Below are 26,387 nucleotides of genomic sequence, written 5' to 3'. Positions count from 1 at the left end.
ACACCAAATACACCAAATAATGTTCTTTTTAGCAACATCATATGAACCCCTTTAAGGTTTTCATCTAATATTTATATTTTATTTTAACCTGTAATTTAATGTAACTATATAGTACTATTTAATATTGAATATACTGTTTATAAAGTGAAATAATACAAAATCATACATTTGTGTATATTTTTGTTTTAGCAACATCATATGACCCCTTTAAGGTTTTCATCTAATATTTATATTTTATTTTAACCTGTAATTTAATGTAACTATATAGTACTATTTAATATTGAATATACTGTTTATTAAGTGAAATAATACAAAATCATACATTTGTGTATATTTTTATCTTTTTTATTTTTGATAAAAGACACATTGAGGGTCTATTAAACCTGAAATGTTTGTGCTTTCCTGTTCCTCCAGGACCATGTTTGTGAACTTCTAAACACTGTTGACGCTTGTCAAGTTTTCTTTGACATTGTGAGTTGAATGAATGGCAATCAGCATTATATATCTTTTGAATTTTTTGTTCAGTGACATGGCAGATGTATAACAAAGTGTCTTTTTTCCACAATGCAGACTGTAAATTTTGACCTAACAAAGAACTACCTGGATTTGGTGGTGACATACACTAACCTGATGATGCTGCTTTCTCGGATTGAGGAGCGCAAAGCGATAATCGGCCTCTACAACTATGCCCACGAAATGACACATGGTTCAAGGTAATACATATAAAAATAGCATCTTATGTAAAGCCGCATACTGCTGAGGTCTGAGTATTGTGTGATGTTTCTTGTTCAGTGATCGAGAATATCCCAGGCTTGGACAGATGATTGTGGACTATGAGAACCCACTGAAAAAGATGATGGAGGAGTTTGTCCCTCATGGAAAAGTAAAAATCTGCTACAATGAGAGAAAATCCTATTATTCTGTTTCCCATCTCAAATGGAGGACATGTTTTAACCCGAGCTCTCTGCCATTTTCTGCCTACTTCTCTTTCTGTTTTTGACAGTCGCTGCAAGATGCGCTGGTCTCCCTGCAGATGGTGTACCCACGCCGGAATCTGTCTGCAGATCAGTGGAGGAATGCTCAGCTGCTCAGTTTGATTAGTGCTCCCAGTACCATGCTTAACCCAGCTCAGTCCGACACGGTCAGGATTCGCTGTAGTCCTTAATTGTTTTTGTAAACAGTCAAAAAACCTACAGTCATAGTATCTTATTCTATCTTACTAACCATCATGGCAAGAGATAGATTTGATACTCTCTTCATGGATAACAACTCCACTAACAGCCTCTCATGCACACCATATAAATGAGTTCCTCACATGAAGCACACAAGCCAAAATGAATGCACTCTGTTTATTCCAGTAGTCTGATGAAAGCATGTTGCTAAGCTCACAAACCAGTTAGCAAATAAGCACATAGTGTATACTAATGTCAGCGGTTTTGCCTTTGATTCTGGCCAAAACTAAGTATCATCAAGCTGTTTAAAAGAGCCCTAAACAGCATCTTACGATGCTTAAAAATAAGGGGCACAAGCCAGTGTTGTAATTAATAATTTTCAGTAATTGAAATAAAGCTGAGGATGGAAAACTTACAAAAAAAAATTTGTATCTTGGTGTATAACAGAAATAAGTTTAAGTGCTAAAATTAGTAAAACGAAAATGAAATAAAACCAGTGACTCGTATTGGATTTTTGAACGTTGTTTATTTGATTAGTCTGATGAAAGCATGTTGCTAAGCTCACAAACCAGTTAGCAAATAAGCGCATAGTGTATACTAATGTCAGCGGTTTTGCCTTTGATTCTGGCCAAAACTAAGTATCATCAAGCTGTTTAAAAGAGCCCTAAACAGCATCTTACGATGCTTAAAAATAAGGGGCACAAGCCAGTGTTGTAATTAATAATTTTCAGTAATTGAAATAAAGCTGAGGATGGAAAACTTTAAAAAAAAATTGTATCTTGATGTATAACAGAAATAAGTTTAAGTGCTAAAATTAGTAAAACGAAAATGAAATAAAACCAGTGACTCGTATTGGATTTTTGAACGTTGTTTATTTGATCAGATGTATTCTGCTGGTCTTTGTGTTTCAGATGCCCTGTGAATATCTGTCCTTGGACACTTTGGAGAAATGGATTGTCTGTAAGTTTGTTTTTAAAGACAGTATGACATTTAAAACTGACACTTTTTGCTGTCTTATTTATACTTTGTATGATTCCTCTGTGCATCTTAATTTAAAATGTGATGCGAATGTCTTAATTTTTCATCAAAATGTAGTGATTCCTTTCTGGAAATGCATGGGTGTTACCAAAGTGAGATTTCTTGTGAATGCTGTTATATGGTTGTTACATCTCAGATTTAAGGAAAGCAATAATTGTTTAAATGTTGTAGTATTGCATTTACATGATGTGGTTCCACTTTGGAGAAATGGATTGTCTGTAAGTTTGTTTTTAAAGACAGTATGACATTTAAAACTGACACTTTTTGCTGTCTTATTTATACTTTGTATGATTCCTCTGTGCATCTTAATTTAAAATGTGATGCGAATGTCTTAATTTTTCATCAAAATGTAGTGATTTTCTCTGCCTCTGGAATTACTTCCTTTCTGGAAATGCATGGGTGTTACCAAAGTGAGATTTCTTGTGAATGCTGTTATATGGTTACATCTCAGATTTAAGGAAAGCAATAATTGTTTAAATATTGTAGTATTGCATTTACATGATGTGGTTCAATTTTTAACTGGCCCAAATGGAATCTGTTTTGTCCACACACTTTCTGTTCTTATTTTGAGGAAGCTGCAGAATGTAATAAATCTATTAAAGCATCATCAAATTAAGCAATATTTAACAATGTTTGTGAACAACTCTCGTTCCAATTCTGTGGACACAGATTCTGTATGGGCCTAGTTTTTACACCTATCACTGATTGACAGGAAGTGTCTTTGTATGTAACAATAGTGTATGTGGTATATAAGATATATTGATGTCTTTCTGTTCTCTGTCCTAGTCGGGTTCATCTTGTGTCACGCGGCTCTGAGCAGTGACCCTGCAGCTCTCAGTCTGTGGAAGTTAGCTCTTCAGAGCAGTTCCTGTCTCTGTCTGTTCAGGGACGAGGTGTTCCACATTCACAAATCTGCCGAGGATCTCTTTGTAAACATTCGCGGGTCAGCCATTTCTACTGGCAAACACATTCTCACGTTTTCTATAATTAGTTTACATATTGTGCGTAACATAAATGTAATGTTTTAATTATCAAAATGTGGTTCATGCTTTTCATATAAAGCATATAATGATGTTGATGTGTTTGTTTTCTCTGTCTTTTACAGTTACAACAAACGTGTCAATGACATCCGTGAATGCAAAGAATCTGCTCTGTCACATGCGTAAGTAGTACTTCGGATAAAAAATAAAGTAATTTCTAATAAAGGTGCAAGTGGTAACTTGGTATTTCTGAAGATACCAAACCAAAACAGCTGTATCTATATTTTTTTCATCCAGGGGCTCCATGCACAGAGAACGCCGCAAGTTCTTGAGATCTGCCCTGAAAGAGCTCGCTACAGTGCTGGCGGACCAGCCAGGCTTACTGGGTCCCAAGGCTCTGTTTGTGTTCATGGCTCTCTCCTTCGCCCGTGATGAGATCATTTGGCTGCTCAGACACGCCGACAACATCCAAAAGAAAAGCACAGATGACTTTATTGACAAGTAAATCCAGTTCATACATCTCAACACTCAATCTTGATTTTTAAAAAAATATATAATCTATTCTTTAAAAAGTCTTTATGCCACACTTTGGTCTTTTTCCTAATTTTTTCCTAGTTTTCTAAACCAAAATAACATTTTGGTTATTTGCCAAGTTTTTAATCTAATTCTAATATTTTATTTCAGGTTTATTTCAATTAACAAAATTTTTTTAATATATTTTAGCTTAATTGTTTATAGTATATATTCATATTTTGAATACGCTTTTATTTTTATATTTTCCATTTTCATGTTAGCATTTTAGTATTTTTATTAGTGATTTTTTTTTTCTTCTATTTTTTATTTATTTATTTTTATTTAAGTTTTAATAATTTTAGTACTTCAGTTTAAACTTGTTTTAGTTAGGTGACAAGGCAACATTTATTTTCATTTACGTTTTTAAGTTTTTTTTTATTTTTTATATATATATAGTTTTAGTTTTAACAATAACGACACTTCATTTGATTAAATCATTCAGCAAATTATTTATTTATTTTTTACATCATTTGTAATGTTACACCCTGACACCATCTTTGGTCATAACAGTATCATGGGATGAGTAATTAATTAATTTCATTAACATCTTTTTTTATTTTTCAAGTCTTGTGTTTCATCTTGGAGCCAGTTGATTTGGTTTACAGCTTAGGACCAATCCTAGTTGTTGTTTTTTTGCATGCTTTTTCAAGTCTTTATGGAGAAAATGAATAGGAAAACTACTTATAAACCAAGGCTGTTTTTTTCCTTCATTCTTGCTTGTTTTCTCAGGCACATCGCAGAGCTGATCTTTTACATGGAGGAGTTGAGGGCACATGTGCGGAAGTACGGCCCGGTGATGCAGAGGTACTATGTGCAGTACCTGTCCGGCTTTGATGCCGTGGTGCTCAATGAGCTAGTGCAGGTGAGACTGTCTGCACTATGGATCCATTTCCTTCTTACTGCACTAAAAGAAAGGACACAGATCAGTTACACGTGCTTATGAGAGCAGTTGTTATTTGTAGTGCTCTCATGAGATGAGGATCAGTCATGTGCGGTTGGGTGGTTCAGACATGAACATTAGTCACATTATGAATCATTCACAGGATCCCACCTAGGGTGTCTAGAAGAACATAAGGGCGAAATACACAAACTTCACCACTAGATGGAGAACTAGTATTGTGATTTTGTTAGCATTTTAGTATTTTTATTAGTGATTTTTTTTTTCTTCTATTTTTTATTTATTTATTTTTATTTAAGTTTTAATAATTTTAGTACTTCAGTTTAAACTTGTTTTAGTTAGGTGACAAGGCAACATTTATTTTCATTTACGTTTTTAAGTTTTTTTTTATTTTTTATATATATATAGTTTTAGTTTTAACAATAACGACACTTCATTTGATTAAATCATTCAGCAAATTATTTATTTATTTTTTACATCATTTGTAATGTTACACCCTGACACCATCTTTGGTCATAACAGTATCATGGGATGAGTAATTAATTAATTTCATTAACATCTTTTTTTATTTTTCAAGTCTTGTGTTTCATCTTGGAGCCAGTTGATTTGGTTTACAGCTTAGGACCAATCCTAGTTGTTGTTTTTTTGCATGCTTTTTCAAGTCTTTATGGAGAAAATGAATAGGAAAACTACTTATAAACCAAGGCTGTTTTTTTCCTTCATTCTTGCTTGTTTTCTCAGGCACATCGCAGAGCTGATCTTTTACATGGAGGAGTTGAGGGCACATGTGCGGAAGTACGGCCCGGTGATGCAGAGGTACTATGTGCAGTACCTGTCCGGCTTTGATGCCGTGGTGCTCAATGAGCTAGTGCAGGTGAGACTGTCTGCTCTATGGATCCATTTCCTTCTTACTGCACTAAAAGAAAGGACACAGATCAGTTACACGTGCTTATGAGAGCAGTTGTTATTTGTAGTGCTCTCATGAGATGAGGATCAGTCATGTGCGGTTGGGTGGCTCAGACATGAACATTAGTCACATTATGAATCATTCACAGGATCCCACCTAGGGCGTCTAGAAGAACATAAGGGCGAAATACACAAACTTCACCACTAGATGGAGAACTAGTATTGTGATTTATCTTTGAGACCCCAATCAGGAGCTAGACTTGCTCGTCATGGTGTTTTCATTTTAAAATACACACGCGAATGATAAAATCCCCATGTCTTCCTCCCTTGTAGAACCTGTCTGTCTGCCCAGAGGATGAGTCCATTATTATGTCGTCCTTCGTGAACACGATGACCTCTCTCAGTGTTAAACAAGGTAGTGAGCCTCTCTTATTTAAACATTCATATAATGTGCCTAAAAACATGAAATCATAATTGATGTCCCTTGTCTAGATATTTATTGACTTGTTTTATAATATGTATTATCTTTGTATCATATAATTTAATGGTAACGGCATGGATTACAAAATCATTATTTTTGCATAAGTTAAAAAAGTGGGTTATATATTAAATAATTAAGGTCATTGGGCAAATTTTGCATAATCTAGTACCTGGTGTACTTTTTTTTGTGATATAGCATCTCTAATGTCCCTTTTTGTTTGCACGGTATCACAAAATAACTAACTTTGTTTGGGTGTGTGTATTGCAGTTGAAGATGGGGAAGTGTTTGATTTCAGAGGGTTGAGGCTGGACTGGTTTAGACTGCAGGTAAGATGATCGCAGTCATTTGAGCTGGGTCAATACATGGTGTTTGCTTCCTCTGATCCTAATCAGACATTATTAACAGCTCTTATCTCTGCTTCCCTCTTACTAATTAGCAGATGCCGGTTAACATAAAGCAACTAATGCTCTCACAGTTTGAGATGCAAAACAACAAAAAGTTTCATGCTGGCAAATGTTTGTTGCAAAAGTTTGCTTATCCTTTGTTTTCCGAATAAAAGCAACATTTTTACATGCTGTATGAAAAATGGCTTAATTCGGAATTACTTAGAAATGAACCACAATGCATGCTGTTCTTTTGAAGCTCTGATTATTCAAGAAGAGCCTGCGCCTTTCATCCAGGCTCAAATAAATCAGACTTCGTCTCTGTGGAATACGCATGTGGGTGGGTGGGAATGGAAGCGGAGATGGAGAGACAAGCTTGTTCATGTGATTTTTGAGGGGCTGTGAGTGTGTGTGGACCTCAAATGGATCTGGACTGCAGGCTTTGGGATGGTCCAGCTTGCTCTCAGATGCGTTTCCTGTGTGTTGGTTTGCCCAGTCCCACAGCAGAGAAGCCGTTTGAACTCTTCCTTAAAGGAATGTTCTCGGTTCATAAGCGAAGCTTTATCAACTGAAATTGAGGCATGATCTCAATTGCCATATTCTTTTTTTTTTTTGTAACATACTTGCAGTTTTATTTAAAACCCTTACATGATCATGGAAAACCTGGAAATATTTCAGAATTATTACTGGGCACTGATTATTTCAAAATTTTGCTTTGCAGGTCTTAAAAAATAATGGATATTAATAATATCTTGCCATTTTATTATAAGTAAATGTATGTTTTTCTTATTATATTCAGCTCTAAAATATCTAATCCGTTTTAAATTGATCTATGTGTTTGCATTCTTTATAAAATAATACAAAAATAGTAATAGGAATGACTAAGGTATTCATTTGTAGGAACCTTTTACATTTTAAATATTCAGTTAAACCCATTTATTTATTCTCATGTAGATGAATTTATGCATTATTTATTTAATTCTATTTTTACTTGTGGTTATGTTTAGATTTATATTGCTGCAATTTAGTACTTTTTAACTGTACTTCAATAAGTATATATTAATATATATTCATATATCCATCTGTCTTCCATATGTTCCACAAAACAAGTGGTCCATCCCAAATTTAAAGGAATAGATACATTTAATCAGCAAGAATGCATTAAATTGATCCAAAGTGTTAGTAAGAACATTTACAATGTTAAACCTATTTATTATTTAAGCTGTAATATTGTCTACATTTTTTGGCTGAATTTGTTGTGCATTGCTGATGCAATTCCTTTTGGTGGAAGTTGCTTTATCTAACCACTTCCTCTCTGGTAACCTTGCCAGTGTCAAATTAAATTTGCCTGGTTTACTGACATTATGTGGTCATGATATTAAAAAATTCCATGTAACTTTACACGGACATGTTCAGTAAATAATTCTGTCACACTTTACTTGCCTTACGCCATCTTATATGACTGAACCAGTGTGTTTATTCCACTTCCATTAGTTACCACAACTTTTGCTTTTTTGGACAGATTATTTCCTGTGGTAATGCCACAGATCCCACAAAACGAACTTAACTTGTGTTGAACCCAGGAGATAGCTTCAAAAGCAGGCTTGAACCTCTTCACACAGGAGGGTTTCACTTCACCTTTTCAGCAGGAGAAACTGCTATCAGCAGAATGTGAACATTTCTCACAGCTGAACAACAGTTTTCTGTGTTTGAGCCCTTTCCCACTTTCCTTCGCTCTTTTCGCAGCCAGAGTCCTCTCTTTCACATGGCCACAAAAACAAATCGGCCCTAATAACAGCAGTGTTTATTCACTGCAAGGCCTTGAACTCAGACTGCTCTCAGTTTACCAGAACAAAACAAATTCAAGGATTTAAACAGTCAGCTCTAGAGCAACTGAGTGTGTGTGAGGCTGTTGACAGATGTGGGTGGGTGGATATATATGTTCAGATATGTAGGTGAATCACACTAAAACATGTCCAAGTCTCAATTTTCCCCAAAATTAAAATAAATATATATATAATAAAATTATACAAATAATATTTTTAAAATGAAATGAATCATTGTAACTTTATTAATTTTTTTTATTATTTTTCTGTTTATTTGTTTTGATTTAATTAAATTTTATTCCCATTGTTATTGGTGGTTCTTTTTTAATTCTTATTGCTGTAATTTAGTATTTTTTAAACCGTATTACTGAAATAAATTTTTTGCAGAATGATATTTTCCATCTGTCTTCTATTGTTCGAAAAAACAAATGAATACTTAAGAAATCAATACTTTTACTCAGCAAGTAAATTGATCCATAGTGTCAGTAAAGACGTATATAATGTTACAAAAAATTATGTATTTATTGCTATTCTATTCTGTTGTATATGGAAATAGAAAACAATTCAAATGTAATAATATTTCAATTATATTATTGTCTTTACTGTATTTTTAAACAAATAACTGCAGAACATAAGAGACTTTGAAAACATTTTTAAAAATCTTACCAACCCCAAACTTTTGAACAGTAGTGTAAAAATAGTAGTTAGAAAAAGGGTCAAATAGAGCGTAGCTGGTTGTTTAAACTTATGACTTATGACTGCTTTAGTGAAGGAAACCAATTTCACTTTAAATAAAATGCCATGGATATGTATAAATGTCTAGAATCAGTCACTACTCCTCCAGGTTTGATAGCAGCAAGTTAGTTTGAAGAGCTGCCATGACTCTGCTGTCTAAGCAGGGATGCCCTCTTCTCTCCTTAAAGTGCCCCTATTATGGATTTTTGAAAATTACCTTTCATGCAGTGTGTAACACAGCTCAAGTGAATGAAAACATCCTGCAAAGTTTCAAATCTGAAAGTTCACCGTGTATAAAGTTATTGTCTCTCAAAAGAAAGAGTCGACTCTGAATCATTGAAACAGTTCAGTCGTTGAGCAAGTAAGATTAAATGCATATTATAAGACAATGAAAGTGTTTTTTGACCTTGCATGCATGTCAACCTGTTGTTGGGGACTGCCAATACCAAAATATGAACCTTTCATTACCCATAATAGGGGCACTTTAAATTTAGCATGCTTTCCTCTTGTGTAATGGCCCGGTTGTTGAGATAGCACTTGCCAGTCTATAACAACTAACGGTTCACTCAGTTCATGTCTGCTCGTTTGCATTTGGCCTCTGCGTTTCCAAAGGTGCGGTCCTATTCATCGCTATGGCCGATTAAACTACCAGCAGCCGTCTGCAAATGTACATCTAAAAATAAGCCCTGTTTTTCAATACTTTTTCTACTCCACAGTGGACTTCAGTGCTGTACGATATGTTTATTGTCGTTCCCCGGACTCCATAACCACAAGCTTTGTGAGTTTAGCACCTGCTGAATGTCATGTGGCATCATCCTGGCATGCCGCGTTCTTTGAATTGGCCGATCTTTGGATGATGAAAGCCAGCGCAGGGCGTGTGCAGTCCTTGTTTTGCTTGAGTTTTCTCACACTTCTTATGTTCAAGTTGTCCAAAGGCTGAACGCACTGACTGGCACAGCTGTTTCGCTGCAAAAAAAATTTTTTTTTTTTACTTAAACACCAAAGAGAATCTGTTTTGCATACTGTCTTCATTTGATCTTGAATGCAAGAGAGGAAATTGTGTTGGTTGGACATTGTCTGGTTCAACAGTATTAAGTTTACAAAAATATTTCCCAGAAAGCCTTCTCAGAAGTTAATGATATGGTAAAACATCAAACCACACTTTTCTTCAGACTCTGCCCTGGTCCAGTTTCCAATCTGATTCGATGCTCTTCATTTGCTCGAGGATTTGCTCATGGAAATCAAGCCCACCAAGCTCAGCCTTTGAGAACAGATTGCGAAAAGTTGTCAGAATAATTAATGAACTTTAAAGATTAATGCTAACGATGATGTCTTTCTTTGTGTTTAGGCTTACACCAGCGTGTCCAAGGCCTCGCTAGGACTGGCAGATCACAGGGAGCTGGGAAAAATGATGAACACCATCATCTTCCACACCAAGATGGTGGACTCTCTGGTGGAGATGCTTGTGGAGACTTCTGACCTTTCCATGTTCTGGTATGACCTAACGTTAGAGAAAAGATAACTCAAAGATATTACATTAATGTGGTAAAGTACACACTGACTAGGCAAAAAGTGGCTGTAGAAGTCAGAAAATGCTCTGCAGGTTCATTGAATGGTGTTATATCAATTAAAACTTGAAAATTAGAATTTTTGACCAATTTAGTTATTTTTATTCATTTAGGCTAGTTGCCTATTTTTGCATGCAGCCTGCAAAGACGATGCAAAATTGTTTTATTTTGCGGTACCCAGACTTTTTTAACTAACTGCGTTTTAATTCAGACTGTAAGCTCATAACTTGGGCAAAATATGATTCCTTTTTGCCGTGACGCTGTCGATTCAGCAATGGCGCAGGAAACACTGTCTAACAGTGTCTAACCAGCTCCACAATTGGCAGAAGGCATATCTGTTCTCAGAAGGCCATAGCAACTGTCTGTTGTGCCTCTTGTTTTTCGATATTTCTCTTTCATGCCGGGTGGAAAGCGGACAGGGGCGTTCGTTCAACTGATTAGATATGACTGTACCAGGCGATGAAGTGAACTGGCAGCCCATTTTCTCTCTCTTTCTCTGTCTCTGATAGCTTTTACAGCCGTGCCTTTGAAAAGATGTTCCAGCAGTGTCTCGAACTGCCGTCCCAGTCTCGATACTCCATCTCTTTCCCTCTGCTCTGCACCCACTTTATGAGCTGCACCCATGAGCTCTGCCCTGAAGAGGTGAGTCACACTGACCTGGAATCAGTCCAAAAGGCCCCAAGAGGAGTACAAATGTCAGATTCACTTCAGTAACCTGATCTGAGAACAGTGATTCATAAATTGTTTGTAGATATCAGTGATGACAAGGCTTTGGTTTAATCAAATTGTTGGATGATTTAAATTGTTTGATTTTAAAAAAAAAATTCTCACTATGTACAAAATCATATATTATGACATTTTTCACATGTTGCGTATATATTAAATATATGTCTCTAATTTAATGTACTGGTTCTGAAACTGTCATTTGTGGATTCAGAATTTTTAATGCAAGTAAAATACAGTATAAAAGTTTTCTAAAAATGTTTAGCTAAATAAACACAATATATTATTCTATATAATAATTTTTTATAGGCACCAATATAAAATTAAACAATATTTATATACATTTATTTTTACCTAAATGAAAAATGTCATATGTGGTTCTGCAGGGATTGATTGAAATTAATGAAACTTGTAAGGACTAAATGTGTTTGATATTTAAGTATATAAGATCTTAAACTTCCATCATTGCAATTAATTGAAATACTCATCACAGATTTTTTGTGAATAATCAGTTTATCATCCAGCCCTAGTTTGTACTGAGATAAATGTCCATTTTTAGCCTTGTGTAATTGCTTTAATTGTCTATTATAAATCAGTTCACAGTTAATTTATTTAATTTGTTCAGGTTATATATTCTATTTGCCTTGTCCTGAAATCTCCGGTTTAGTTTCTATGCAGACTCTGTGTTTTTGGAAAAAAATGTGTTTTATGTGTCTGTGAATGTCCCCTAGTGAATATGGTCAGTGTTACTTTTGAAAAGAGGAGTTTGGAAAAGATCTTTTCTCCGTCGGTTCTCGCCACGGCTTAGCCGCAACCCATGCGAGGGTTCAGGATGGAGTCGTACTGTGAATCCGGAAGGCTCCACGTGTTTACTAGAGCTGGAATGTCCCAACACGCAGTATTGAACGCTGTGGTCCATGTATCGGGATGTGTACAGAAAACCAAATGCTGAAAAGCATGATTTATTAAATCTGTAATTGAACCATACGCCAGTGCAGCTACCCAGGCTCCCCGGGGGCATATGGAAGCCCCTCCGCACACATGAGGAGCACAACAGATTCCTGTTTTCCCCCCCGCCGGTATACGGCCGGCACATTCACCAAGTGTTTGTTCCTGCCAAACATCGTACCCTCCAATATCCAATTTAATTTGGTAAATAAACCCACATTTTCTCTACTAATTGGTGGACAAAACAAACAGCACAATGAGAGTTCTCATGTCATTGCGGGGCCTGAACATTGAGCTGTCTGAGAGCACTTAGAGGAATAAAAGAGATTTATTGAGCCATAGAAGGCTTGGGTTTCCCTTATTTAAACATGAAACTCCCTCTCTCAGCATGTCTCTGAAATGGTCTTCCTCCTATGTCCACTCCACACAGCTTTGGACAGCTGCAAGCTTTATTTATGTTGGAAAAGCACTAAAAGTTTCCAAGAATATTTCCATCCTCGCACAGAAAACTTTTTACAGTGGTTTAGAGAAACAACAAAAGATCACGGCGCTTCAACAGAGGTTAGCCTCAGCATCACGTCGGATAGATGTGTTATTTCCAACCTGCACCGTCTCCGACTCTTCCCCTCGGATGCCCACGAAGAGTGTGGCAGAATATTTGGGTTTATGAACGGATGATGAGAGCACTCATCAAATCTGAGTTGAGCCACCAAAGCTTTTAATGACAATTTTGGTTGGCGTGAAGAAGGACCGGCCTTCTCCGTGATGTTTGGGATTCGTCAAAACGGTGCAGGAGCGGAGGCTTCGGCTCCACATAGGGGCAAAGGTTGTTTTTCATTAGTAATTTAGAGAGTTTGCACTGTTTGCTCTGGGGAGGGAGTTGAGGCGACGAGACCAGCTGGGCCATAACAAAGAGCCTCACTTACACATGGACGGGTCACAAACAGCACCTCACTGTGAGCCAAATTCACCTGAGCAGCTTATGTTGGAGTAGTTTCAGCCTCTTGACAGCATGCCCATGGATCACTCATGGACCATTTTCAGATGGCATGCTGACAAATAAGGTGTTTCTCCACCCTTGTCCAAATAATTCAAGTAATTTCATTTATTCAAATGAATGAAGTTTGGGGTCATTTCTTGTAATATTTTTGAAAGAAGTCTTATGCACAGCAAGGCTGCATTGATTTGATACAGTAAAACAGGAATATAATGAAATAGCATTACAATTTTAAATAGCTGTTTTGCAATTTCTGTGTTGGCCAAGCTGAATAGAAAGTTCAAAAGAACAAAGTCTAAAAGTGTAGAAGTCTTTGCTGGAACTAAACATTCATTTCTTACCCTAAAAATCGTACCCTTGAAACTTTTAAACTATATATCTACGTATGTCTATGTGTGTGAAGTTAAAGGCCATTTCAGATTGACCTGCCCCTAAACACCACTCAAAATCTGTTTATGCATCCATCAGATGACCCCATCCTGTTTAATTGGGTGGTTGTTTGCCAGTTTAAGGCCTTGTTTACAGATGGTTGTAACAGGTGGCCAGTTGAGCCGTATTGTTATTTACAGCTGATACTAAAGGTAAATGATATATTTTCTGTGCCTGTAGCAGAACCAAATAGAACTGCAATTCTGTTTGTGGCGCAAAAATGACACTTGATTCATTGACAGCTTCACACTGCCCATACTAAATGTATACTGAATCGTACCTTATACTGTAAATCAAAAGTCTAGCTTAACATTGGTGTTGTACTGAGGGAAATCTCCACTAATGTCGCTTTATCTGTCCCTCCCTGCAGAGGCACCACATCGGAGACCGCAGCTTGTCCCTTTGCAACATGTTCCTGGATGAGATGGCCAAGCAAGCCCGCAACCTCATCACAGACATATGCACAGAGCAGTGCACCCTGAGCGACCAGGTCAGTGACGCACACACGCTTTCAGCGCTGCCAAAACACAGAGGGACTTTTGGGAGTTCTGGAATTTTCCATGTCATATCTGGGATTTTAACAAACTTAACTGGGTTTACAAAGAGTTCTGCAGATTCACCAGGAATGTTCCATTCCCTTGCAATAAGATCATCACAATGAAATTAAACCGTGATTGATTTCCTGGACACAGTTGACAGCACTGATTCGATGACATACGGTCAGCTTTAATGAATAAACTTACTCTCATTCCGCTCTGGTGAGTGTTATCGTCATGTTGTAAGCAAACAGGACAGCAGCTCATAAGTCACTTCCCGCTTTGCTCTTGTCTGGACTGTGGAAGTCACATTTACTTGTTAATTTGAAGACAAGTGATTCAGTCATTCAAGAGCGACTGTGACCAATTCATTGATTCAAACTGATTCAGTCTCATGAGTTTGAGACTGTGTTGAGTCTTTTTGATTGATTCATTAGGATGGATCAACTCTTAAAAGTCATTTGTTCATGAGTCAGACTACACTGGCAATGCTGAATGTTTCTGTTTTTTCGTGCAGATAATGCAACAGAAATATAGCTATTTATGGGCTTTATTATTTCCCGACACCCAATCTTTCATTACATCTTGTTCAGGCTGTAGGCTCACAAATCAAGCTCACAATTTCTTTTGCCATGGTTCTTTATTTTAGTATGTAAATCATTCAGTTCTGGTATTTTAAGAAAAATTTAAGAGTTTTCTATTCCCAACTCTAAACGCACATTTAAAATAACATGCACTGATGAATTGTGCACAATATTACCAGGAACTTAAGGTCAGTGAGTAAATAGGGTCAATTTTGATTTCATGTTGACTTTAAAAAGGGGCTTTTTCCTGTTGCTCTTCTGCACAGTTACTGCCAAAACACTGTGCCAAAACCATCAGTCAGGCCGTGAACAAGAAGTCGAAAAAGCAGACGGGGAAGAAGGGTGAACCGGAGAGAGAGAAGCCTGGTGTTGAGAGCATGAGGAAGAACAGACTCCTGGTCACCAAGTAAGGATGGAACATGGTTTTCGTCAATGAGGGCATGTCTGCGACCCTATTAGATCTTACCAGTAAAGAATCACTGTGTTAAACGAAACCCTGCTGGAGGCCTTTACCCGTATTATCCTCACATTCGGCAGACATTCAAACAGATCCTCCTTATAAATATAAAATGGATTTATCCTAAAGCCTGTCATGGACACACATGAGCAGTAGTAACAGTTTGGGAGCGGTGTGGCCCCATAGTGAGCAGCGCTATTGTGCAGGTTAAGCTTTCCCTGATTGACTGTGTAATCTGAAGGAAATTTGTTTTTAAGGCTGCTGTCTGTTTTTTACAGTCTGGACAAACTGCACACTGCTCTGTCAGAGCTCTGCTTCTCCATCAACTACGTCCCCAACATGATGGTCTGGGAGCACACCTTCACCCCACGCGAGTACCTGACCTCTCACCTGGAGATCCGCTTCACTAAGTAAGTAAGACTACCATCCTGATAAAACTACCGGACTGGGTGAAATGACCAAAATATCTTGGTTTAAGTAACTTTATTAGGTAATTATGAATTTTTGGACATTCTATGAAAAAAAAAGGTATTATATATTGTATAACCATGTGGTAATGCCTATTTTTGGATAATCTAGTTCATTAATTAGTTCACAAATAAAAGGGGCTTCCTATCTCTACTGATTGTCTAAGTGTGTGTGTGTGTATTAGTATTTTAAGTATTTTATAGTATTATATATTACATTTATTATATATTAAATTTAAAAAGTATTGTTGTATCATATTATATGTGTGTGTGTGTGTATGTATGCATAAAATTTTATACATGTACAAAAAAATGGTTGGTAGTGATACTTTTTCCTGAATCCTGTGAGTACAAACATCCCAATAGCCTGAACTGAGTGAATTTGGCCGCTACCTGCGTAAATGCATCACTGCTTGTTTTATCTATTACGTTACCCACAGTCCTCCCTTCCTGATGAGGTCTATCCACACTTGTTCCGCACTAGCATCAATCATATTGATTTGCCTCATAGGGGAGAGTTACTGTTGCGTTTTATGTCAAGGAAAATTGTCGTCCAGCTCTCCCTTATTAATTAAGCTGAGAACTCAACTGCTTAAAGAGCCTCTTGGGTTTATTGTTCGATTTGTGTAATTTATTGGACTAGCGGTGAGAGTTTGGGTTAGCATGATTTTTGACACAGTTCCAGAATAGCGCTTGTCCAACTAAATAAACATCAGGCCGAGGAATAACAGGTATTTTCCACTGTTGGATTCAAAACTCTGACGCGGATGCATTGGCTGGCCCCTCTCTCCTGGGCTGTGAACCCCTCATGTGGCCATGCTTCTCAGCCGTGAGAGGCCTTGATTCAGGTCATTGTGGTTATGGATCTGTTTATAGTGGCCACCATTGCTCTCCGAACAACACCACATAAGCCCAAATTGACCATGTTTACTTTCTTAACATATAGTCCAGGTCTTACTGTGAATGATTCATTGAGGCATTTTATTCCAAAGAAAAAAATTGTTTGTCTTCATAAGCCTTTATCAAAATGTCAAAATGTGCTCCAAATTTTAAATGGGGGCTCGCTGTCACATTTCTCAGTTTAATCTAGTTTGACTTGGTGCTTTGCATATTTGTCACATTTAAAAGATTCAGATCATCAAACAAATTTTACTATTACCCAAAGATAAATACAAAATGCTATGCCACAGCATCTCAATCGGACTTGGACATTCTCCTTCAGGATTTTCTGATAGAGAGCAGAATTCATGGTTCCATCAATTATGGCAAGTCATCCAGGTCCTGAAGCTGCAAAGCAGCCCCAGACCATCACACTACCACCACCATGTTTGACTGTTGGTATGATGTTCTTTTTATGAAATGCTGTGTTGGTTTTACGCCACATGTAACGGGACACACATCTTGCAAAAAGTTCAACTTTTGCCTCATCAGTCCGCAGAATATTTGCCCAAAAGTCTTGGGGATAATCAAGATATTTTTTGGCAAATGTGAGACGATGTGAGTGTTCTTTTTGGTCAGCAGTGGCTTTTTCCTTGGAACTCTCCCATGGATGCCATTTTTGCCCAGTCTCTTTCTTATTGTTGAATCATGAACACTGACCTTAATTGAGGCAAGTGAGACCTGCAGTTCTTTAGATGCTGTTCTGGGTTCTTTTATGACCTCCTGGATGAGTCGTCGTGGCGCTCTTGGAGTAATTTTGGTAGGCCGGCCACTCCTGGGAAGGTTCACCACTGTTCCAAGCTTTCTCCATTTGTGAATAATGGCTCTGACCGTGGTTCGCTGGAGTCCCAAAGCCTTAGAAATGGCTTTATAACCCTTTCCAGACTGATACATGTCAACTATTTTGTTTCTCATCTGTTCTTGAATTTCTTTAGATCGCGCCATGATGTGTTGCTCTTTAAGCATGCTTCACTTTGTCAGACAAGTTAAGTGATTTCTTGATTCAACAGGTCTGGAAGTAATCAGGCCTGGGTGTGGCTAGTGAAATTTAACTCGGCTTTCTGAAATAATGTTGTTAATCACAGTTCATGATTTAACAGAAGGGGGCAATTAATTTTTCACGTAGGGCCAGGTAGGTTTGGACAGCTTTTTTTCCCTTAATAAATGAAATCATCATTTAAAAACTGCATTTTGTATTTACTTGCATTATCTTTGTGTAATATAAAAATTAGTTTGATGATCTGAATCTTATTAGTGTGACAAATATGAAAAAAATGTAAACAAAAAAAATAAAAAACAGGAAGGGGGCAGAAACCTTTTCACGGCACTGTATATATATATATATATGTATATATATATATATGTATATATATTAGTGGTGTCAAAGTTAGCACGTTAACTCGGGCGATTATTTTTTTCAGTTTAACGCGTTAAAAATATTTAATGCAATTAATGCAGGGGCGGGGCTAGGGTTGACCACCCCACTCACAACTGCTGCTTCTGTCACTTTTTCTCTTGACAAGAAGTGCATTTATTCAGTCGCAGAACGAGATGTTTCAGACGCGTGTTCCGCTTCAGCGCCAGGCGCGAGTCAAAACGAGCACGGAAACGGTACTGTGCTTGCTGCGTGTGCTCTTCAATTGCACACACAAAGGCGCCGGCACACGCTCATAGCTTTATGGATTCATCTATATTTAATTTAGAATTTAGTGTTTGATAACTTCAATTCAACCATTTACTCTTGTTCAATGCGAATGCTGTATGCTAGAATATCAGTATAGAGCAGTCATTTATTCCGTCATCACCCGGGTGCTGATAGCGCTCGGCACAGGTGAGACCTGAACAGCACACGTTGATATCGTTTTTAAACTAAACTCATTTACGCTTTGCCAGTTTAAACATTTAAGAGCCAGAGGACACGAGCTCGCGCGTGCAGTGAGAAGATTGCGTGCGCTCATCCGAAGCACACAAACCCGCGCCTCAGAACACGCGCAAATATTAAGCTCTCTCTGAAGTATTGTGTTTAAATGGACAAATTCACACAAAAATTATGTCAAAATGCCCGTCTTGGTAAGTATCCTATAGCAGACATAGCCGGCTGAACGTACTGGATCAGTGCGTTCTCTTAAAGTTTCAGCACTTTCTTAATATTAATCAAACAGCAACAACAAAGAAATCACTCACTGCTCTTGATTGAATAGCTTTTGTAACTTTAATAAAGATTCATCTTTAATTTATACAGTGAAATATGCAATGCTGTTTTACATTTCATTACTTTATTCAATTTCTGTACCTAAAAACTAATGTTAGACCTACCTAAAAAATAAAAACAGAAAATCACTGTTTATTTTATTTGTATCTTTACTCTTGTATTTATTTGTGCTGTTGCTTGTAGTTAGATTTATTATTTTTATTTGACAGTATAGTTTTTCCCTAAATATAGCACATACCGAAACCGTGACTCTAAAACCGTGATACAAACCGAACCGTGAGTAAGTTGAACCGTTCCACCCCTAATATATATATACTAGAAAATTCCAAAAACGCACAACAGAATCAACTAAAATTAAAATGAAACCGAAAATATAAACTAATTCAAAATATAAATTGAAAATTATAATAGTATCTCTGTGATGCTAAAATAGCACTGATTGTTTATCATTTATATAATTTAGCTTTATTACTTAATGGGATGCAAGCAGTATTTCATGTTGGGTTTAATGACTTTTAATGGGAACTATTTCTGAGTGAAACTGAACATTTAGTAGGAAATTATGTAAGATAGGAAGTGGATTTTATCCATTGGGATTTTTTATTGGATTGTTTATTCAGTTAGATTGATTTATATTTTTATATGTTTTTTTTTTTCTTGCTGCTTGGTCTTGATTACTTCAGCCGAAATGTTTTTGCTGAGGTGTAGAAGGATACATTTTGATAAAATATTAACCAGTTTGTTCAGTAAGTAGGGGCAGTTCATTTTTGTTACTCATTCTTGTTGACCATTTCTGTAACTGTCTTTTAGGTCCATAGTCGGGATGACCATGTACAACCAGGCCACGCAGGAGATTGCCAAACCATCAGAGCTGCTCACCAGCGTGCGGGCCTACATGACAGTGCTGCAGTCCATCGAGAATTACGTGCAGATTGACATCACTAGAGTGTTCAACAACGTGCTGCTGCAGCAGACCCAACACCTCGACAGCCACGGAGAACCAACCATCACCAGCCTCTACACCAACTGGTGAGACTCTACATACCCATTCCAGAATAGCCACAGAGTGAGGATGAATGGCTCTGTTCCAAAACCAAGTATACTCCCTGCATAGGCTGCTGCCTTCTAAAGGCCCCGATATACTTAAACCAAGTTCGTTTTCGTTATTCGTTTACGGGCAAAAAGAAGTTCGAAAAGGCTGAGCGACGGTATACCGTTTTTGAACATTCCAACTCCCCCGCGCTGCTGGAGGCGGGGTGTAGATTAATGTAAACATGTGTCGCGACGCATTTATTTGAAACACATGTATTTGGTACTTGCTACCTTATATCTTTACTCCTTCCTTTCATTCTTTTCATGGCTTTTGAAAACCTGCATCTAATGTTTCTCTACGTTGCTTTTTGCATAACTCCGGGTCGTCGACACCAAGCTTCGTTGCAATTTCTTTCTAGGAATTAAATGCTTTCTCTGAATCTTTAAAGTCTCTCCGCGAGCGATCGTATTCGATTGTATTCGACACAGTGTATTTATGTTGCCAGTGACATGAAGATGTTGTTCTCCTGCCTGACCTCCGTTGAATGAGAAACGATCCGGGAAAAAAAAAATTGCACGTCAAAGAAGGTGGAGTTCAAGAATACACCCACCAATTGCGTAATCGCCACGGACCAGTGGTAGCTCAAAGGTGTTTAGGAGCCAAAACGAACTCCCCCAGAAAGTTCGCTTTGGTGAGCTGTTTCGAACTGCCGAAACTAACTCAAAACAAACTTTGTTTCAGCCTGATGAATTTTGTTCGAAATTACATCATATCAGTTCGTTCTTCGATTTCGTTTGAAGTATATCGGGGTCTTAAGACATTCTAACGGAAGTAGAACCTCTTAAGTGACCGATTTAGAGCACTCTACATAGGAAGCAACAACAAGCACTCCTAATGCAAAGCCTTGACTAAACTTGAACCGTTATATAATTATAACTTGAACAGTAAATAACTTATTTAATAAAGTATTTAATGCTTTTGAAGTATATTAACAAGGGCAGTATGAAATCTTATTTTTAATTTTTGTGGGTTCCTTTTTTAATCGTTTAATTTACATTTTAATAATTAAAAAATTCAAAAGTTCATAACAATTTAACAATAATTCATAAAATTGTAACTCTTTAAAAATAATAGGGCCCTATGAATTGCATTTTATTTTTTCAGAAATTGTGTCGTCTGTTTTAATTTTTCTGATTTCTGTATTTTACGATTTAATACAATTTACACCAGCAGAAATGGTGGAAATTAAATGGATGCGTAAAACTTTAGCAATTTAATTAGTCTATAAAACAAACAATTTGATATTAAAAAAATTAATTTCATGTTTTTGGCAAACAAATGGCTTCATAACAGGTTCAAACAAGTTAAATTAAAACATGGATGAAAAATTGTGTGATATTTTGTAATAGTCTTTAAAAATAATAGCTAAATAAAGAGGTTCCTATGATGTCTTATAATGAAATTTGGTTTGGTGTTAATCTGTGTGCAGGTATCTGGAGACTCTACTGCGGCAGGTTAGCAACGGTCATATCGCTTACTTTCCTGCCATGAAGGCCTTCGTCAACTTGCCCACAGAGAATGAGCTCACCTTTAATGCAGAGGAGTATTCTGACATATCTGGTGAGGAGAAAAAGCACTCCACAAAGACACTTTGAATAAAGGGTTTCCTTGTTTAGAAACATTACACAATCCTCAGCTGGACGTGATTATATCCACACTCAAACTGTCATAGCACGTCTGAAAGCTCTTGTCTTTTTCTCTCAGAAATGCGTTCCCTGTCTGAGCTGCTGGGTCCGTACGGGATGAAGTTCCTCAGCGAGAGCCTCATGTGGCACATCTCCTCCCAGGTGGCTGAACTCAAGGTGAGCGATAAAGGTCTCTGAGGTGAAAGGTCACATCATTAGGCTTGTCACAGTTCTGACTTCTTTGCCTTCCTCTGAGAGAGTTTCTGAAGCACAGTTCTCTGTTGGAGACAGCCTTGCGCCGTTGCTTATTAACGACGACGCAAGAGAAGGCGGCAAAATGCATAGTTGCTCTATTCATTTTTATATATTTATGTTTTTGAACCATTGGTTATGTTTCCAAATCTTCAGTACATAATGGCACTTACGTCTTACGAATGTACTGCAAATGCTCTAAAGAACTCAAAAAGGCGAACAGAAATGAGACATACAGCTTTCTGCTCGCAGCACGTCAGTCACGCTCGTCAGGAAAGTGAGTGAAACACACATTTTGATCAAATAACATGTCATTAATAGTGGTTCACTTCCGCGATTTGGTACGATTGCATTCACATCAGCAGTGAAACGTACTGGAGTTCACATGAACCGTTCCCCAGACCACAATTTTTAAGTGGACTCGGGTACGTTTCGCGGGATATGCACCCAAGCTCGGAAGACAGTGTTCACATCATCCAAACGAACCGAACTCTGACGTCAATCGAACCTAAAAGTGCTAGTGTGAAAGCGCCCTTAGACTCACTGGCAGGCCCAGACTCAATCAGTTTTTTGTTTTGTTTTTTCGTTTTATTTATTTATTAACTTTATTTATTTAGGTAGTTAGTATGTTTTTATTTATTTATTTATTTGATAACATCAGTTTTAGGGCTGTCAAAATTAATCGTTTCTTCGATGCATCGCGATGCAGACGAGGACGATTCGGTATCGGTTCAGTAATAGACCATAACCGATTATAACGTACTGACGCTTTTCTGACGTCATTTGTCGCATACGTGAAAATATGGAATTTTCCTTAAACAATTTGTATTCTTATTACTTATTTGACTGGGTATCTAAAATGTAACTGAATAAGTCTTTATTAAAACTTATTCATAAAGTAAGATCTGGGGGATCGAACATTTCGACACGCAAAGTGAATCGCGCACGTGACTGGACAGAAAGTGAAGCTTCATTTGTCATTGGTCACGTGATTTCTATGACAATTAACAACACAACACAAGCTTCGAATCGAGGCTTCATCTAGCACACCCATTTATTCTCGACACAAGCTCCGATGCCTCGGTTCAAATGTCACATCCCTAGCAGTGGGTAATACCACTAACTTAAGAAACCAGGTCAGGTACAGTTCATATATCTGACTGCTTGTATTTATTGACAAAATTGTATAAATGTGAAGTAAAATTGAAAATTGAGGCATGCAGTGCATTGTCAATGCATTGTGATGCATCGTGATATCGAATTGAACCGAATCGATGACATGATAATCGTAACCGAACCGAAACGTGAGACCAGTGTAGGTTCACAACCCTAATCAGTTTGGCTTTTTTAATAACTTGCTTGCTTATGTATTTCATTATTATTATTTTTTTATTTTTTCTTTAGGAAAAAGTCACTTTGACTTACTGGGAGGTCTTGTCTGAATCTGTGGCCTTTTTTTTTCTTTTTTTTTTTTTTTTTTTTTAGAATTTAAGGAAAAACTATGAAATTCTGTCTTTTTTTTTTTTTTCATGGTATAATGTGTTGAAGCTCATGACCTTGAAACGTGGCTGACAATATAGTATGTTTGTAAAACATGATTACATTATCCAAATATGTAAAACCAAAACACAAGAGGTTGTGTAAAACTTTTTGAATGATTGGATGTTCCAATTTTGTGGACATATGAAGAGCTTTCTGTGGATTACTGCAGCCACAGATTCCACGTGGGCCTGTTTTCCGGGAACAGAGTTTAGGTGGCACTTCCCCTCACTCTGAGTTGCTGTCAGCAATGATGAATTAACGGGAACTGTGATCAAACCTGAACCAAATGCTAGTTTGATTACATTGAAGGTAAAGCCTTCCTCATGAGGTATGAATGGTGTATTGTTTGCACTCCCTGACACAATGATTAAGGAATGGACTGTTTTTTTCTTTTTCTTGTGCAGTTCATCTGTATATTGTTTTTTTTTTTCTTTCATTTCATTCATTAATGGCAGCAGGTTTGCAAATGCGTGATATATGTAATTGAAACAGCCCTCTGTATTATAAAAGTTTCTTGAGCAACAACCACCACCAAGTGTGTGAACACAGGCTTGGCACATGTCAGTGATGTTCTAACATGCAAACCTCTCTCCTTCAGCTGAAAGTAATTTGGGGGAAAAAGAACCAAGTTTCCTATCTGACCCACAATCAGCTGTGGAGTGAAATGGTTTATTCTGCATTTCTATTCTGCACCATGTTCACCAAAGGACTTTAACGCGGAACATGTTTTCTCTTAGAGCTCAAATTACGCAAATCGTTTGTTGACATGCAAACTCGTTCTCTTGCGTTTTTTCGCAGTTCCCGTCTCAGGCGATTTCATGCCTTTAATCGGCTACTGTTCGAGATTGTTCTGTTTAGGCGTTAAAAGTAATTTTCTGGGTTCAAAATTAAGTTAAATCGACAGCATTTGTTTCGATTTTCAAATGAAAATGATTTTCTGGTAATCAAAGTTGTCATAAATGCTGTTATTAGAATTTAATTCCTTAAAAGGTGCAGGTAGCTTATGATGTCCTCCTCTGGAAAGATGGACAGACTGCTTCAGATCTATTCGCATCATTTTTCTGCTTTTTCATCATAGTGTCTTTTATCGCCCTTACAGAAACTTGTGGTGGACAATGTGGAGGTTCTGACCCAGATGAGGACCAGCTTCGACAAGCCGGACCATATGGCAGCACTCTTTAAGCGGCTCACATGTGCGTATCAGTTGTGGGACTTTTAATTATATATATAATACCAAAAAAAAAAACTTTTATTCAACAAGGACACAATAAATTGATCAAAATACAATAAATTGACAGTAAAATACATTTATTATATTACAAAACAAATGCATCCTGGACAAAATGTATCCGTTTCCATAAAAATATTAAGCAGCATAACTGTTGTAATATTAATGATAATAAGCAATGTTTTTTTTTTAGCAGCAAATCAGCATATTAGAATGATTTGAAGACTGGAGTAATGATGCAGAAAATTCAGCTTTGCCAACACAGAAATAAATTACATTTTAAAATATATTAAAATAGAAATGGTTATTTTTTAAAAATTAACAATATTACTGTATTTTTTAACAAATAAATGTGGCATGGGTGAGCATGAGAGACTTCTTTCAAAAACGGTAGTGTATATTTGCATATGATTATTATATTATTCTGCTTATATGCTTTATAAACTTCTGAATTCTTCTGATATTGAATAAATATAATATTAAATGTAGTAGTATATCAAATACATTCCATGTTTTTTTCTCTCTGCTGGTCTCTGATCTAGTTCAGATTAATCTGCCCATGAACAGCATGTAAAAACAAAGCAAACTGCATTTGTTCGCTTTGTATGTCTTATCAAAGTGGCTCACATATTGACATAATTTTAGAGTCGTGCACAAAGCTATATTAATATTGTGAGACAAGGTCAGAAATTACAAATAAAACTCCAAAAATATCAAAATGGCAATTTAGATGTTGTAAATATTGAAAGTCATGTCCAAGTTTCCAGTCATGTCCATGCACCGCAGGTGGAGAAGCCCTGTATTAGACAGTAGCTGTTTGGAATGTCATGGTATGAGCTGTAATAACACCCACCGGCACCCCTCACTGCAGACAGGTCCTCTACACAGAGCTATTTGAGCTGTTTGTTATGGCTTGTACTCATACAGTCAGATTACTGAGCTCAAATGTGAGCAGGAATTAAAATAAAAATCCCGTCTGAGGAATGTGGCCCATATACACTCCACCTGCAGACCTATTTTTAGTGGTTCTAAAGGAAGAAAATTGCCTATTTTTGCATGTTATTAATATGACTTGTCTTCTATTTCTGTAGCGGTTGACAGCGTGCTGAAACGGATGACCATCATCGGCGTGATTTTGTCGTTCCGTTCTCTGGCTCAGGAAGCTCTCAGAGATGTGAGTTGTTATCCAGACGTCTGGTTTCTTTCATGACTCGCTCCACACTCACATGGACATCGTTTCAGCTTAACATAAGGATGCTGTACATCTCGTATCTGAGATTTTGCTCATTCCAATCCTAAATTAGCTTAATATTGTTTCCATGAAATGCACAAGGTGTTAAGTAAAATGTCCAAGCTTTTTTTCATACGGTACACATGGATGATGATTTGTACTGCCAAGCTCCAAAAAGAAGAAAAAGCAAAAAAATAAGTTGTCCATATGACTTATGCACTAAATTCTGAAGTCATGCAATGTCTTTGTGTAATGAAATTTGCATTCATTTGCATTCTCATATATTTAAATCAGTGTTGTCATTAACTAAAACTAACCATTTTAAAAATCTTTTTTTGTTGAATGTAAGTAAAATATTGTAATATTAGAAAAATATTAGATGAAAAACTTGTTGCCTTGGCGACTAACTGAAACATTTAAGTTAGAAATATAGAAAGAAAGATATATATATATAAAACCCTAATAAAAATGACTAAAGTACATACATTTATTAAAACTAAAATTTAAATAAAAATGAAACCTAATGCAAATTATTAAATACTATAATAGTATATAAATAATGCT

The 26,387-nt window shown here is 36.8% G+C and overlaps 1 protein-coding gene across 4 annotated transcripts in view; it reads left to right on the top strand.

Moving 5' to 3' along the window:
- Window positions 1-26,387, top strand: part of nckap1 (NCK-associated protein 1) — a 55,221-nt gene that overhangs the window by 21,110 nt on the left and 7,724 nt on the right. For all 4 annotated transcript variants that reach the window (XM_016551547.1, XM_016551546.1, XM_016551545.1 and 1 more), the window contains 21 exons: window positions 415-471; window positions 571-713; window positions 793-883; window positions 1,004-1,141; window positions 2,084-2,132; window positions 2,997-3,153; window positions 3,316-3,372; window positions 3,488-3,691; window positions 4,493-4,625; window positions 5,901-5,982; window positions 6,316-6,374; window positions 10,341-10,486; window positions 11,070-11,202; window positions 14,028-14,147; window positions 15,044-15,183; window positions 15,513-15,644; window positions 19,663-19,881; window positions 21,375-21,505; window positions 21,650-21,747; window positions 24,464-24,557; window positions 25,684-25,766. In XM_016551547.1, coding sequence (XP_016407033.1) covers window positions 415-471; window positions 571-713; window positions 793-883; window positions 1,004-1,141; window positions 2,084-2,132; window positions 2,997-3,153; window positions 3,316-3,372; window positions 3,488-3,691; window positions 4,493-4,625; window positions 5,901-5,982; window positions 6,316-6,374; window positions 10,341-10,486; window positions 11,070-11,202; window positions 14,028-14,147; window positions 15,044-15,183; window positions 15,513-15,644; window positions 19,663-19,881; window positions 21,375-21,505; window positions 21,650-21,747; window positions 24,464-24,557; window positions 25,684-25,766 — 2,466 coding nt within the window. The remainder of the gene's footprint in view (window positions 1-414; window positions 472-570; window positions 714-792; window positions 884-1,003; window positions 1,142-2,083; window positions 2,133-2,996; window positions 3,154-3,315; window positions 3,373-3,487; window positions 3,692-4,492; window positions 4,626-5,900; window positions 5,983-6,315; window positions 6,375-10,340; window positions 10,487-11,069; window positions 11,203-14,027; window positions 14,148-15,043; window positions 15,184-15,512; window positions 15,645-19,662; window positions 19,882-21,374; window positions 21,506-21,649; window positions 21,748-24,463; window positions 24,558-25,683; window positions 25,767-26,387) is intronic.

The sequence above is a fragment of the Sinocyclocheilus rhinocerous genome, unplaced genomic scaffold, assembly GCF_001515625.1.
Source record: "Sinocyclocheilus rhinocerous isolate Xijiao unplaced genomic scaffold, SAMN03320098_v1.1 scaffold2751, whole genome shotgun sequence".
In the NCBI taxonomy this organism is placed as follows: domain Eukaryota; kingdom Metazoa; phylum Chordata; class Actinopteri; order Cypriniformes; family Cyprinidae; genus Sinocyclocheilus; species Sinocyclocheilus rhinocerous.
This window is presented reverse-complemented; position numbering and strand designations above follow the sequence as displayed.